At 52.6% G+C, this 15,259-nt stretch overlaps 1 protein-coding gene across 3 annotated transcripts in view; it reads right to left on the minus strand.

Annotated features, from left to right (window-relative positions):
- Positions 1-13,392: 13,392 nt before the first annotated feature.
- The window catches only part of LOC126921912 (T-box transcription factor TBX20-like), a 40,779-nt gene continuing 38,912 nt past the window's right edge, over positions 13,393-15,259 (minus strand). For all 3 annotated transcript variants that reach the window (XM_050733953.1, XM_050733951.1, XM_050733952.1), the window contains exon 6: positions 13,393-14,663. In XM_050733953.1, coding sequence (XP_050589910.1) covers positions 14,120-14,663 — 544 coding nt within the window. In that variant the 3' untranslated portion in view covers positions 13,393-14,119. The remainder of the gene's footprint in view (positions 14,664-15,259) is intronic.

A 15,259-nucleotide genomic window follows, 5' to 3' on the forward strand; every position in this document is an offset into this window, starting at 1 on the left:
AAGGTGGCCGCGACCGGATCGCGAAACCGAGAAAAAGTCGAGAAGCGTGTCGGCGCGACTCGAGCCGATCGAATCACGGCAGCTGCCTAAACGTTCGGCAAAGCTGCCGCGGGCAATTTAAAAGCCGCGCGAATTACAGGGTCCGACGGCGTTATTCGCAAAAAGAAGACCGAGAGGGAGGTCGAGGGAGCGAGAAGCGGATCGTTCTTCCAAAGTAATTGCAGATTTTGCCGGGCGATCGCGACACGGATCGTCATAAACCGAACGAAAGAATTCTAGCCGCACGGCGTTACGGAGAGCCAACGACCGACTTTCCGAAAATCAGAAACGAATCGCGTCGTATCGCTTTCCACGGGGCCGTTACCGCGATCGACGCGATAGTTAGAAAGCGGCGCGAGCTGCTCCGCGTTGAATAGTTAACGACGAGATGCTGTGCGCATTGACGGGGTGCGCGTTGGCGACGGAAAGAAGCAACGAGAAGGAAAAGGTCGACCGTTGACGGTCACGTGGCGAGATGCGGTGTTACCATAGCGACAAAAGCCCGTTGCCGGATAGGTTGGAGGGGCGCGAAGGGTGACCGAGGGATAAAAGCTTACGGATGAGAGATAAATGTAATGTAACGTAATGTAATGTAATGTAATGTAACGAGGGAGGAGGCGTAGCTGGGATCTTGGCAAGTGGCGTTCCATTGTGCCGCGCGCGCGACTAACCGACTCGGCCCAAACAATTTGTCGGCGCGTGCGAGACGAGAGAGACCCCCCGTGTCATCCCGCCTAGGCGAACGATCTCTTTCACGGGGTTGTTTGCGGACCCTGTGGGCGTGTACGTGTCATCGTACATGCGCGTCTCGCTCTTTTATCTCTCCTCGTTCGCTGCGCCGCGTACGAAGGGGAGTCGTTGCCTCCGGCGACGATCCACCGATCGCCCGACTCACCGCTCTTTAACCCCTTCGCCGCTTTCAGGCAATCTCCTCTTCCACCTTTGTCCCCTTTCGCCGAGATTCGCACGCGTTCGCTCGATCTACTCGACGATTTAGCCGATCCGATTCGACCCGAGTCGTTTCTCGTCGACCGATCGCGCGTTGCCACAGATACAGAGATTAGCGCCGACACTCGCGCGACGAATCCACTCGCGTTCGCCTCTCGATCGACGAACCTATCCGACGAAGGAAGAGCGGTGGATGCGGTGTCGCTTGAGACACGTTAAACGAGCAGAGTTCTGCTTCCCGTTTAGGCGGCGCGTAAATACAAAAAATGCGTTTGTACGTAAACAGAAAGTTTAGTGTCGGTCCCCACGGACAGACGTAACATTCGACGCGTTGAAATTTCGCCTGAGAGCGCGCAGGCTCGCGCGTTAATCGACGGATAACGGATGAAAACCGTAGACGATTGGACGCCAGACTCGTCGATGTTCGAGATTCGGCTGTTTAAAAAGCAAAAAAGGGAAGGCAGGGAGAGGGTGAGTGCGAGAGAAAGAGAAAACGCGACGCGAATAAAAACGGGAAGAAAAGCAGGAAGAAAGAAAAAAGAAAAGCACGAGAGAAGTGGGGGGAACGAGTCGCGAAACAAAACGATTGCAACGCAATTAGCTTGATTGGAGGCAGCGAGAGACTTCGACACGGCACCATATCGAAACGTTAATTAGTACGTAACGATCTTGCGTGTGGACAGTGACGCAAGGTGTTCCCCGATTCAGCAGGATTACAGGGGGTGCTGCGGCCTGTGGATGACTATGCAACACGGTCGTTATATGGCAATCCGCTGCCGCGCGACCATGACTCCGCTGTTTGCCCGGCCCGAGGCTCTCCGTTTCGCTCCGCGCGCCGTTCTCGTCGCTTCGCTCTCCGCCAAACAGTTCCGTGCGTGTAATACGAGATGTTTATGCGTCGTGAATGATTCCAGGCGATACTCAATGGGAGGACGTTGAGCGTTGTACCGCGCGCAGCCAGCAGCCCGTTCCAGACTATACTTAGCCGTTCGCGCTGCGTCGTGTCGCGGAAAATCGGACCGGTTCGCGATGGAATTGTGCGGTCGGTAAGGGAACGTGGAAAGCGGAAGCCGTGGGAAGGCAAGAGGGACGTGACGAGATCGGGCGGAAGGCGGGAGAGGGCGAATGGAAGTAACACGCCTGTGACGACGGTTCGATGCCGGGTCCCTGGAAAATGAGAAAAAGTATATGTTACGCGTGTTCGTATAGAAGCGTATACGAGTAGGTAGGCGTAGACGGAGGAGGACGAAGAGCGATATAGAGAAACGGCGATGAACCGACAGATGGCTCCCACGCCGAACGAACCGGCACCTTGATTTGTGGTTGAGCATTTTTCAAGCCATTTGGCTCGACCGCCTATAATTTCCGTCGGTGGCTGCGCGCCCGGCCCTCGCGTGTTTTCCTGCCTTCTGTTTATTTTCTTAACGGCCGAAATAATAAGCCCGGCCGAGCCTTACTCGGCCGGCAAGTAACGACCTCCCTCTTTGCGTATTACGCGTACGTTTTTACGCCAGACTGTTGGACGGCCATGGAAATCGACCGCCAACGCGATCCGCGAAATCGACGCTCCAAAACACTGCCTTCGTCCGTTACCGTTCCTCCGCCCCTTCCTTTTTCTTCTTCTCACCCCCTTCCTCCTCCTCTACTTCTTTCGCCCTTTTCGTACGCGAATCGCTCGGCCGAGCTCCGAGTCGCGCACGACATACGCGTTCTCGTTTTCGTTGGCGTTTGCCTTTTGACAGGAAATCGTCGATCTCGAAGAGCTTGGCAAAAGAGGGATCGCGCGGACAGCTGTGCCGTACGAGCTTCTCCTTTTCCTCTGGCCTTTGTCCGCTCGTGACCAAACCATCTCCACTCTACGAAATTGCTGCGAGCCCGAGGGTCGCGGCGAACAGAACTGCGATTCTTTCTTTCGGTCGCGTGCCATTCTGCAATCCGCGCGTATTCCTGATCTCATGCCGCATCCAGAGCCGACAAAGATGACGCGTTTAGGATTCTCTTACGAAAGAGAGAAAGAGAGAAAGAGAGAGAGCGTGTGTATTGTGTGTACGCGCGAGAGACAGAGAAAGGAGGGTTGGTTAATCGGCTCGATCTAGGTATTTTTCGAAGGGTGGCAATTTCAGGCGAGTAGAGTCAAGTGTCGGGTGTTCGTCGACACCCTCCATTCGCCGTCCTCGTGTCGACTTTGGCCCGACACGTGTCACGAGGTCGGATTAGAAACGCATCCAGTGGAAATCAGCGGCAGGTCGACGAATTTCGATCGATCGCCGTACAGCTCTTGTTGCGAATTAAACGCGGATGGACGTTGCGTCGAAGATAACACCTGCTCGGAAGAAGGAAAAGAAAGACGCGCGCCTATTCTCCCCGGCAAATCAATCTCCGATCTGCTCGCGTAAAAAGAACGCGTAGCGCTGCGATTCACGATGAAGGTTTTGCAACGGACGCGTCCATCCGTGTTGCCGTCGTTTCGGTCGGATTGCGTTGCTAAATAATGCATCGCGATCAGCGGTGAGCAGCGAGCTTTTTGCGGAGGTCGTGCAAAGGGATGGGATACCGGTCTCCAGATCGTAAACATCGATACATAGTAGCCCGCCGGTGATTCAATTTGCGGAAGGGACACGAAACCGCAGAGTCACGTACTTCGTATCGGATTAAGGTCCGAGGTAGCTGCCCAGCGCGGCGTCGCTCGGCTACCGTGTGCACGGGCACCGTTTTCCCGATAGCCGGTCTCGAAATCGCGGGGTCGTCGATCTACCGAGAGATTCGTCGAGAGATTCGTCGAGAGATTCGTCGAAAGGGAGAGTCGGATAAAGAAGGGCGACTCGGAGGAAAACCTTGCGGTTGGGACTGGTGGCGAGACTCGATCGCGGACCGACGACGTCGCTGCCAATAAAAACGGTGTCATCTGGAATGAGACGCGACGCACGTGCCGGTGACGGCCGTGCGGCTCGTGTACCCGAGTCACCAGAAATACTCGAAACACCCGCAACGCGATCGGACGTCCGTCCCGATGTTTATTAGCCCCGTTTGGATCGAACAGGGATGGCGCTGCCGCAACAGTGACACCAGCGAGCCCCGCGAACAGCAAAGCGCAGATTGGACGAAATCGGTAACGAGAGTGCCAGGCCGATTCGAGAAACGAGGTTCCTCCCTCGTCGTTGCGGTCGCCTTCGATCACGATTGCGAGAACGATATATCTTGATTTCACGACCCTTCGCATGGGTATCGAGTTGCACGAAAATCGGGAAAGTCGGTCGGATTGGAAGAGCATGCGGCGTGGTAATCCAAATCCATGGGAACCCGGGCGGAACACCGCGCCCTTTGCGCATTGGTCGTACGCGCCCTCTCGCCCACCCCGTCGAACCTCGCTAATCATTCGAAATTGCCACGCATCTGTAACGCGTTTCGCTCGTTAACGCGACGTAGCACAGCCAGACCTTTCCTACTAGATTGGAAAATCCGCTTTCGTGGGAACGTTTTTCACGACCACGGACGAAAAGCAAAGTATACGCAACGTGTCGCTGGTCGGAGAGTAAGACGAGTCACAGCGGTTCCCCTTGTACTCGTTTCCGTCGTTCTCGAGGAGGCGATTCAGCACGGTCTTGGTGCGATTCGAGCCTCGTTTCACGGTTCGAACAGGAAACGCGGGTGCATGGCACGAGGAAGTTCGCGCTCCGACTAGCCGACGTTTCTACTGTCTCGAGTTGGTTTTGGTGGTGGACCGAGAAAAGGGACAACCCCGAACCGGTCATCGCTTTATCCAAAAAGGCAGAGGCCACACACAGCCACGAACACGCCTCGACGCAACGGGGAAGGAGAGTCAGAGAAGCGGAGGGAGAGAAAGGAAGCTATTTAACAGCCCTTAGCGGTGATTTACTGGCAACGCCGGAACGCGGGACGAAGGCTGTGTAGCGAGTAGCAAGGCCCGTCGAATTTCTGCGACACGAAACGCGCAAGGAAAGAGATCCCCGCATATTTAAGTTCGTAGCGACACGAGATACCGAGGAGCCCACCCGTGTCCTCCGGACCACCCCCGGTTACGCGAATCTCTCTCGTTGGTTTTCCATCGCCCGTATCTTCCCAGTAGTTTCGTTAAAACGACCGTGTCGCGAAGCTACGGACGGGGTGCTCGCGAGCGCGTTGAATTCGTGTGGTGTATGAGGCTCGAAGGTGGCGATACCCGGACTACGATGGGGTTCTGCGACTACCTCGACTCTTGCCTCGTCTCGAGCCGCCGTCCGGGCGGGTCTCGGCTATCGCGTCGGAAGAGGATCTTGCCGACAAAGCCGAAGATTTCCCGGCTAATTACTAGGAGACTAATTGAATGCCGTTCCTCGCGCGCTCTCTCCACCAGCTCCTTTTCTCCTTCTTCTCGGTCCGGTTGGGTCTCGCCTCGCCTCGCCGCGCCCCTTTAGTTACTCCCTGGCCGTCCGTTCGGCTACTCTCTTCGTTCCTCCCGTTCTCCACCTTCTCGCCACTGTTTCCATCTCGTTCATCCAAGAGCGGTAAGTACTACAGTCGCGCGTTTCTCCTTTCGTTTCTGTTGTGCGAACGCGTTCTCCGCCGGCGGAGAGGCCCGATCGCGACGTCTCTTTCTCTGGTTCGCACCGCTCGGTTTCGTGTTGCTTCTCTTTCGCCTGGTCCCCTTCTTTCTTCGCTCTCCTGCTCTCATTCATATTCATGCGTCGGTAATAGTCTGCCGCTTGGCCGCTGGCGGACATTACTACACTTCTTGCGCGCGTTCTCGCCACCGCGAGCCGCGGCCACCGCCACCGCCAACCACCTCCTTCTCTTCTCGCTTTCTCTCCTTGTCCCACGCTCGGACCCTACACACCTTTGCGTTTTCCGCTTTCGCGTTTTCAGAGGTTGCTATTCGAAAATTCATTTATTCATATACGAGAGAAGAACGTCCCATTACAGATCAGAGTTACGATACTTTAGAAATTTTGTTCGACCTACAGCAGCGCGGTCGAGTATAGTACGATACAAACATGGAATTTGCAAAAATTATATAAAGGCAGCGAAATCAGCTTAACGGTTATAGTCAACGACGCGTGGAATGGAAGTTTTCAAGGATTTGATAGGTCCGGAAATGAGACCACGGAGTTTACGTATTTCAGTGCCGCGTATGCGCCACGTTCCGTCGAACAGATCGGGGTAAAGCAAGTTAGTTCCGAAGTAACTTCGAGAAAAGGTGGAGAGGAGCGGAAAGACGTAGAAGAAACGTCGAGTCGTAGTATCGATTTGATATATACGAGCGGTTAATTTTTCTGCAAATAAGTTCAAACAAAAGAATAAGATCGACGATGCGTCTTCGTCCTAGAAAACATAGACGAAGAGAGTTTCGAACAAGCTCGTAGCTACCATCGTTTTTTAATGTAGGACTTGCCATGTCAAACGATACGAATCTAAAAATGTCGTTATGTTGCACCGTCTCAGCAAAATACTGACCACGCAGCTCTACTAGTCAGGCACACTAACCCAGAAACAGTAGTCAAATTACCACAAGAACATATCACAAAAATAGAAAAGTGGCTGCAATATAAACAAATAAAAGTAAACTCCAATAAATGCAATCATATTACATTCACACTGCGAAAACAGATACCGCCAAACATCCTACTGAACGACATATAACACAAACAAGGCGAGTCAAATACCTAGGACTCCACTTAGATACACAACTCACATGGGAACGGCATACTAAATCAATAATAGACAAAATACAGACAACAAGGAGACAAATGCATTGGCTAACAAATCGAAAATCCAAACTGAGCATAGAAAATAAATTAAAAATATACAAAACGATCATAAAACCAATCTGGACGTACGGAATACTACTATGGGGGACAGCAGCAATGAGCCATATAAGTAAAACGGAGACAATACAAGCTAGAATTCTTAGAACGATAGTAGAGGCCCCATGGTACGTTAGAAACGAGGACACACGGAGGCACCTGGGAATATCAACGGTCATGGAAGAAATTAAAAGATATGCAGAAAAATACAAAGTAAGAATGGCAACACACCCAAACCGGCTGGCTGCGGAAACGATCAACACCTTAAACATGGAAAGAAGACTGAAAAGGAAACACTCAGCAGACCTCACAAAGGATATAACCTAGCAAACGCGAGGATGGTACCCCGCTGAGGGTAGTCACCCACATGATAGTCAAACAGTTAAAAAATTCTTCCAAATGTCCAAATTGGACAAATTGAGAATGCAAGGAATTAAATAAAAAAGAAAAAAAAATTTTGCACCGTCTCAAATTATTCTACGTATTTAAAATTCATGGATAATTCAACGAATCCGTTGTTGTGGTCAACGCGCGACAAATATTTGGGTGCAACTGGAAAACAACGAAAGATGGCGGTCTCCAATTCGATGTGCGAATCTCGCAGATCGACGGGGAACACGCCCTGGACGAACGTTTTCACAGCTCGAAAGATGGACATTGTCCTTGGCAGAAAAGAGGCAGAGTCCCGTCGATGCCGTTAACGTGGCGTGAAGTTATCCATGAAAAGACTATTTTCGGGATGTAAACTCTTAAATAGAGATCCTCCTTACCGGGCGACAACAACGAGACGCGCCCCGTGACAGGGTTGTCCCGACCATTTACGTCGAGTTAACGGTTCGTTACTGAATAGAAGACCTATGCTTTATCCAACGTTGAAAAGATGTTTGGCCTCGGCTCGGAGAAATCATGGGTACCCGCAGGGACGTGCCCGTTTCATCGAAATTTAGGCACCGTCACGTTTCACCGAGTTCAGAACGCTGATGCGTCGTGTCTCCGAAGCGCTCGTCTCCAGCTACGAATCTCTTTTCACGTTCCCGTGATCGATAGCACCGTTCCGAAGGGTCGAGCTTTCGTTCGACGAAGAATCCTACGAAATCGTAGGATGCGGTGGGACGCGAATTACACGAGCGAACGCACTCGAGAACGCTAATCGGACGATTTAGGTTAAAGTTGATGGAGTTCGGGGGGACGAAACGAGTCGAACGAACTTGGGATCGTCGCGAGGAACACCCAGGGGGTCGATGGGGCGCCCAGGATGCGTGTCGAATCGAGGGGCGGTTTTTGTCACGTTGACCGCAGTCAAGAGTCAACATTCGGCACAGCAGGCGCGTTGTCCCAACAATCCCCCAACGATCCCCGAGGATCTCGACAATGCGCAGCTTCCTTCGTCCGACTCCGCGTCGCCTCTCGCGCTACGGGACACGAGTACACGTAAACGAACAGCTTGGCAGAAACGATCCGGCGTCGATCGTCCTTTTAGCTTGACTTTTAGCTCGACTTTTAGCGGAACGACGAGGTCGTTGAAAGAGGAGCGGCTAGCAATTTCCGTGGCACGATATCTTCCGACGTGTTTCTCAGCGCGCGACGGAAGAGCAGTCACGCGAGGTGCGCGGGAGATCGCTCGATGGAAAGATATCGATCGGCGTCCATCGATCTAAATTGTCCATCTAAATCACGGGTGGCGATCTCACAGATCCGACGAAAGACGCACAGCGTCGTGGTAAAACGCCTACGATACGACCGAGATTATTCTCGAAACCCCAGCGAAAGAAGATCGTCTTACCGGGTTGGACTTCCGCAAGGATTACCGGCGTAGGTGGCCTCCCTTTTCCATGTGAGTTTCCTTATCGATTCGATTCCGAGAGGCTAATATCGCCGAGCAAACGAACCAACGAACGGGGCTCGTGCGTTGTATCCCGTGAATCGTCGGATTAACTTCCCATTTCATTTCGACGAATCGGACAAAAATTGTAGCGGCGAAACCCGTTGCTCAGACTTGGCCTTCACGAGTCGCGAATCGTGCAATTTCGACTCTTCCCAAAGAAACGAAGAAAATAGAGGAAAAGAGATGGAAAGATGGGGAAAAGGGAAAGGTGAATACGAGAAAGGTTAATAAGGAGGAGTCGGTGACGAAGCATCGTCGAGGTCGTAGGTCGTAACAGGTAGAAAAGATATCCGTGGCTCGATTCATCTTGGTGGGGATGGATTAGGTCAGAGCGACTGTAAATAAGGGCCGAAGCGGATAAAAAGGAGAATTTATGGTGAAAATGTTTGTAGGCATTCCCATGCTAGGTAAACCATCTCTCGTAGGCGAGGGTGGGCCATTGACGGTTTCGTTGAAAGTTTCTTCCATAAATCCCGCTCGTATTGTCGGACTTTCAAGAGGAAACCCGCAATGCCATTGTGACACGCCTTACGGACTGCTGTAAATAATAACCGCCCCCTCGCCCTGCTTCTCGATCTCGAGATCGTGTTCCCCGCGACGTCTTCCCTCCCAAAACCAGCTCCGGCTCGCTTCTTTTTTCCTTCGTCTACCCCGTGACGACTCGTGCTGCCTCCGCTCTCGCCTCTCCTTCCTTCTCTCTTTTTACGCTTTTGCGCGAGTCCACCGAATCGCGAGTGTTTTTCTTCCAGTTGACCGATCGCGCGTGTTTCCTTTCGGATCGAATTTCGGGCGAAATAGGACTCGCTGAAAAACAACTTGTAGAGCGATAAGTAGAAAGAAGCCGGTACACGTTTTTTTTTTCAAAGTCGTGATCGCGAGTCGTGTTAATCGGTCGTGCGAACAACTGACTTCCCTTTGTTCTTCGCGACTCGCAGATGCTTAACCAGTTGGAGAAAAAAAAAAAAGAGAAAAAAGGTGAAAAGATCGCGTGTACTCGTGTACGGCTATGGGCGTCGAAACTCGAGCGGCGATTCACGAAAACGGTGATACACGTCTCGCGGTAAATTTACTGGGCGAAGTCGAAGCAAATTCGATCGACGATGATCGTTGCACGGCATCGGACAACCGTGAATTTGTAATCGATCGCGAATCGTGATCGCTTTTATAGCGCAACGCGACGCGCGTCGTATCCATCCCGATGATTCCGAGTAGAACGAACTCGGTGGTATCGTAGCTCGTAAACTTTACGGTAATATGGAAGCAATAAAATCTTATCGAAACATGGTGAAATCTCTTAACGCCCACGCTGTAATCGAACGTTTCCACCATTCTATCGATAGTCGCGACTGCTTACAATTTTTCCCCCCGTCGCCTCGTCATCGGCCAACGTCTCGATCGAAGATTTGTCGAGGAAGAGGAAACGCGTTACGACGTGCTCTCTCTTTTGTCTGTTCGATGAATGACCGTTGAAATGGGATCGAGAACGAGATCGAGAACGAGATCGAGTACGGAAACGCCGAAACGAGGGGACGATCGTAACTCGCGAGGAAGCAATAGGAGGCGCGTGAGAGAGGCAACGCGATAGGTTTGCGTCGACGAAGGAAGGCGCGTACGCTGGCGAAACCAAGAAAAAAGTAAGGAATCGGTAGCCACCCACGGAGACTCGCCGGTTTTCCCTTTCCTCTTCCTCCCGTGGTGTTTGCTACCGTCCCGTTGGCGTAGCCGTTTGCTCGGTCTCGTAATTTTCTCGATCGAGTCGTGGGTCGATTCGGAGAAAGCTCGGTTCGACCATCGCGCGTACCGTCGTAGTTTTCAGAAATCGTCGAGATATTAATGGGCGCGAGAAGAGGGACAGAGGCAGGGGGACAGTATGCTCATACGCGAGCTCGTTGGAAAGAGCGTCGGACTCGATCCGGACGGTCCCGCGCGTCGCTACTTACTGATATTTATTGCGGCCAGAAATGTGTACGGGCTGCCATAAATCTCCGCATTCACACGGAGTTCCTAATTTACATATTCTCCAGCGAGTCCCTCTCTTTCTCTCTCTCTTACCCTCTTTCTCCGTTTTCTCTCGTTCCCTGCTACGTTACCGCGCGCAACGGCCGCCCCTTTCTTTTTCTTCCGCTCCTTCTTTTGCGACGCGTCGTTTCGCGTCTACTCGTCGTGCCTCGGAATTTTCTTCTCTTGCTCGCTGGCGTAGGACGAGTAAAGCGGTGCACCGAGGTTGCGTGGTGAAAACGCGAAGCTGTAGACGAGATGGCCCCTTTCGTCGCGTTAATCGTCGATCGTTGATGGACGAAGGAAGAAGGCCAGTGCTCCCTAATGGTACGTTAACCTTTACCATCGCTCGTTCGATCTCGATCTGACTCGCGCGACCAACTCGCTTATCTCGCATTCCGAACGCTTCCACGCGAGTAATCGACTCTCCGTCTCTGTGCATCGCGTTTTCGTGGACGCGCGCGCGAGCGCAGTTCGCTGGCGTAAATTAAAGATTCGAACGGATCCGAGGCAGAATTACGAATGACGGACATCTGTCACTGAATTTCATTAAAATCCTTTCCACGTCCCGTGACATCCTCGGGGCTAGTCCTCGGCCCGGTTGAATGGTTGGATGGCTGCTTGCCTGCTGCCTGGATTCGTGCACCCGTGACTCATTCATTATTCATTCGCCCAATTCATCACGGCGACATCGTGGTACGGGCCATGGCGCGCCAGCAACGGGCCAATTTCGGTTTACGCTCGAGAGTAGAAGAGCATCGAGACGCGGCCTCGTGAAAATGGAACAACGCCGGGCCGAGAATTTTGCGACGTTCGATGTCCGAGGCGGAACGAGGCGTGGGAAATCGATTCTATTCGGCGAGATCGAATCCTGTACGCGTCATAACGCGCATCGATGCGTTCGAAGGATACGAAAGGAGAAAGCCAAACTCGGTTCACGAGAGACCGCGATAGTGGGGGTGGTTATGAGGACGGCGGCGGCAATAGCGGTGGCAGCATACTCGGAGGTGGTATTGGTGGTGGTGGTGGTGGTGGTGATGGTGGTGGTGGTGGTGGTGGTGATGGTGGTGGTGGTGATGGCAGTGGCGGGTGGAGCGTCTTCCCCGAGAGCCTCGTAAAATGGAAATCAATTACATCTACGCTTAACTACTTAAACTGGTTTCGCCACGGTCCTAAAGGCCGTTTATTCGTTGCGTGGGGATGAGCAACGCGTATGGTCGGTACACGCAGAGAACCGTCTGGAGTTCGTGTGGTTGAAGAAGCAAGGTCCGCGAAACAGGGTTCCTTCGTTTAGGAGCGACGAGGATCGGGATAAACGGCCACGTAGAGAGCAGCCGGTGAACACCGCTAGAGGCTTCATCTCCCCGCCCCCATCTCATCCTTCTCTTCCTTCTTTTCCTCCACCTCCCGTTCCACTCGTGCTCCGCCACCCCGTGCTCTCCATCTTCTGCCGCGCTTCTTCTTTTCGCTCTTCTCTTCTCTCCTTCGCCCCTTCCTCCCTTCTTCCCTTCTTCTCTTCGTCGGTTTGCGGCCAGCCGCAGATCATTCGTATCAACATAATTACAAGCTTGGGAGCCGCCTCTCTGTTTCTCTCACCTCGCTCCACCCATCACGACGCAACACACGATCGCTTTCGCGCCCCGGTGAAACCTTTCTTTTCTTCTTTCGCTCCTTATCTTCCTGCTCGAACGCGTTGATTCCAGCGCCGCTCCGATACACGATACACTTCGTGTCCTCCGATGATTTCGCGCGATACGCCGCTGCACACTCACCGGATGTTCCTTCGATTACGCGGAACAGCGAGATCTGCTTTCCCACGAGCCACGCTCCTTTCAGCAGTCCGCTCCGTTCTTTCCCTCCGTACGCGTTTCCTCGCGATCTCGCGTTTAATCACCGATGATACTTAAAGATGCTTGAGACACGGCCGGTAGTCGAGTCGAGTAACAAGCGTAGCCGAATCTCGACACCGTTCGCTTTGCAGGATCACTGCGAATGAAAAACAAGGACGATAACCGTGTTTTTCGACGAATCGTCCACAGCGAAAAAATTTGGCTGTACCTACTACTCCACTAAACTACCGGCCGCTACTCTCAGCCAGCCTTCACGTTTCGAAAGGAAACGTACCTTGAGGCGATATATGTATAGAGTGCGCGTAAATTATAGCGATGATACACAGCGACGGCGACGCATCGGAAGGTTATTTGCGATCCGGTGAGTGGCGATTCTCGTGTCGGTGGTAGGACGCGGCAGGCAAGGGATACGCGATACGCGAGACGAGACGTGCTTCTGGGTTCGGGCGAGGGGTCGTGGGCCGTGAGTCGTGAGTCGCGAGGTGTTAGTCATGGAACGAATCGGCCTTAAAGTGGCTGCATCTAAAAATAATTGCTCGTTGACAGGCCGTGAAATGAATTTATTTAATTTCAGATAGGTATAACGGAATTACACGGCAGTTGGAGGTGCGATGAAGCCTGGCTGGCGTGACGAGCCACTCGATGAGCAGGCCACGACGTGCCTCGGGAAACGGTCGGCCTGCGCGCCGCGCCGTCCAGCATTCGCTTCGTGACGAATTTCCTCCGACCTGTTCGACACCGACGATCCGTTTTTACCAACGAAAATCCGTTCGTTCTTTCGGTCTCGCGGTGTATCGGCGGTCGCGTCGTTCCGAAGGAAACAGACGAGACGTGGCTCGTCTCTGGTAACGGAAAAATGAAAGAAACTGTGTTAATGAAAATTCGTTTATTTCTATCCGTGCTACATCGTGAATACGTCGTTTTACGCTACTCGCTACCACAAAAGATTTTATGTACAAAGATCACCGTCTCGAGGAAACACGCGTTAATACTATCGTGGTATATATTACAACTATAGCCGAGTCTTTGTCCATTCTCCATTCTCGCTTTTCTTCCTTTCGCGTATATTTCGACTCGGCTTATTTTATGTACAAATCGATCGAAATTGAGGAAGGAAGGAAGGGGGAATTTTTCTGGCGCACAGTCAACGCGAACCCTCCAGCTTCCCGAATTTAAAGACGGACAGTCTACCGGTTATATTACGCGTACACAGAGAGCAAACAAGTACAGGTCGTTTCTCTAAAGCTAACTTAAATAACACTGGACGAAGCGATGACGATCTCGGGATGCTTCCTCCTCGCACGTCGAGAGAACGAGAAACCGAACTGCGTGACGCCTGGCGTTCTGTACAAATCGACGAAACCCGCACATGCGATCATCCGCGCGAGAACGTCTACGCGAACGCTTCTGGGCGTCGCAACAGAGCAGCGGTTTCCTCGATCAACGCGCAAAACCTTGGCTCGAGGATTTCTTCTTTGGCTGCACCGCGTTTACCACACCTTCCATCGGCTGTCCAAATCGTTTTGACGCGACCAACAGAACGAGTAGGCTGGCAGAACGCGTCGATATCGTTAAGGAAAAGCGTCCGAGGTGGATCGCTAATTGGGGGTGGATGGACGGGTCCTTAATGGCGGTGGGGTGCTTGCGGGTGGAGGATACGGGGTGTACCTGAGGGAGGCGGCGGTCGCGCTGGGAGGAGAAGATCTTCGCGATATCATGGCGACGGGAGGTGGTGGTTGCCAGGGCCAGGGCAGGGCCGCGGGGTAGGGAAAAGACGCGGTAGTCGCCGCGGTCGGATACGGAGACGTCGTTCCGGTCGCCGGCCTAGTTCCAGGGTGCGTTTGGCCGACGGTTCCGTAGAGGAGCGCCGTCGACGGAGCGATCCACGGGGGCAAAGCGTGAGCCGAGCTCTCATGCTGCGACTGCTGTTGCTGTTGTTGTTGTTGATGCTGCTGCTGCTGCTGCTGCGACTGTTGATGGTGTTGTTGCTGATGTTGCTGAGCACCGAGGGCGGCGGCTGCCGCTGCCGCAGCTGCGGCTGCTGCCGCCGCGGCCGGAGACGACATCGCGAGGTGCTCGTACAATCTGACCGGCGCCACACCGCACCTCACCAGCTGTTGCTCCATCAGCTCCATCGGATCTCTGAAAACAGCCGAAAACCAACACGTGGAAGGGATTAGCCGAGAAAAATAAATTTTTCCAAAGACGAACAAATTCGTATTTAAGTCGAAATCGATCCTGTCTCGAGCTATTCGCGATCGTAAAATTACTCCGATGCTGGGAGATCTGAACAGATTTTCATCGCGACGAGTCGATAATAAGATGTATCTTAATGCGATCAAGCGTCGTGCAATGCATATCTGTCGTGAAAAAACCATACTTTCGTTTCCTTGCTTGCCAGAGGATTGGCCCATGTCGTCGATCGATAGCGCGCGTGACTCGCAGGTTACCTTACACAGAAACATATTACATGCGGCGTTAATAACGCCAACAAAACGCTTGCTTTCGTTCTCAGTCGTCTTCCGTAGGGGCTTTGGAAATTCTTTTATACGGGTGTCGTACGGATCCCGTTTCGATCTAAGTACCTATAATATGGTGATTGAGCGAACGCGATATACGTTCCATCGATTTGTAGTCACCTTGTCTACTTTCGTGTCCTACGCATATGCTAGATCACAATCACGATCTTGTTCTTCGTAGCTCGAGAATGTTAACGCTGAGAAATAGGAGAAAAATCA

This window comes from Bombus affinis, chromosome 11 (assembly GCF_024516045.1).
Source record: "Bombus affinis isolate iyBomAffi1 chromosome 11, iyBomAffi1.2, whole genome shotgun sequence".
In the NCBI taxonomy this organism is placed as follows: domain Eukaryota; kingdom Metazoa; phylum Arthropoda; class Insecta; order Hymenoptera; family Apidae; genus Bombus; species Bombus affinis.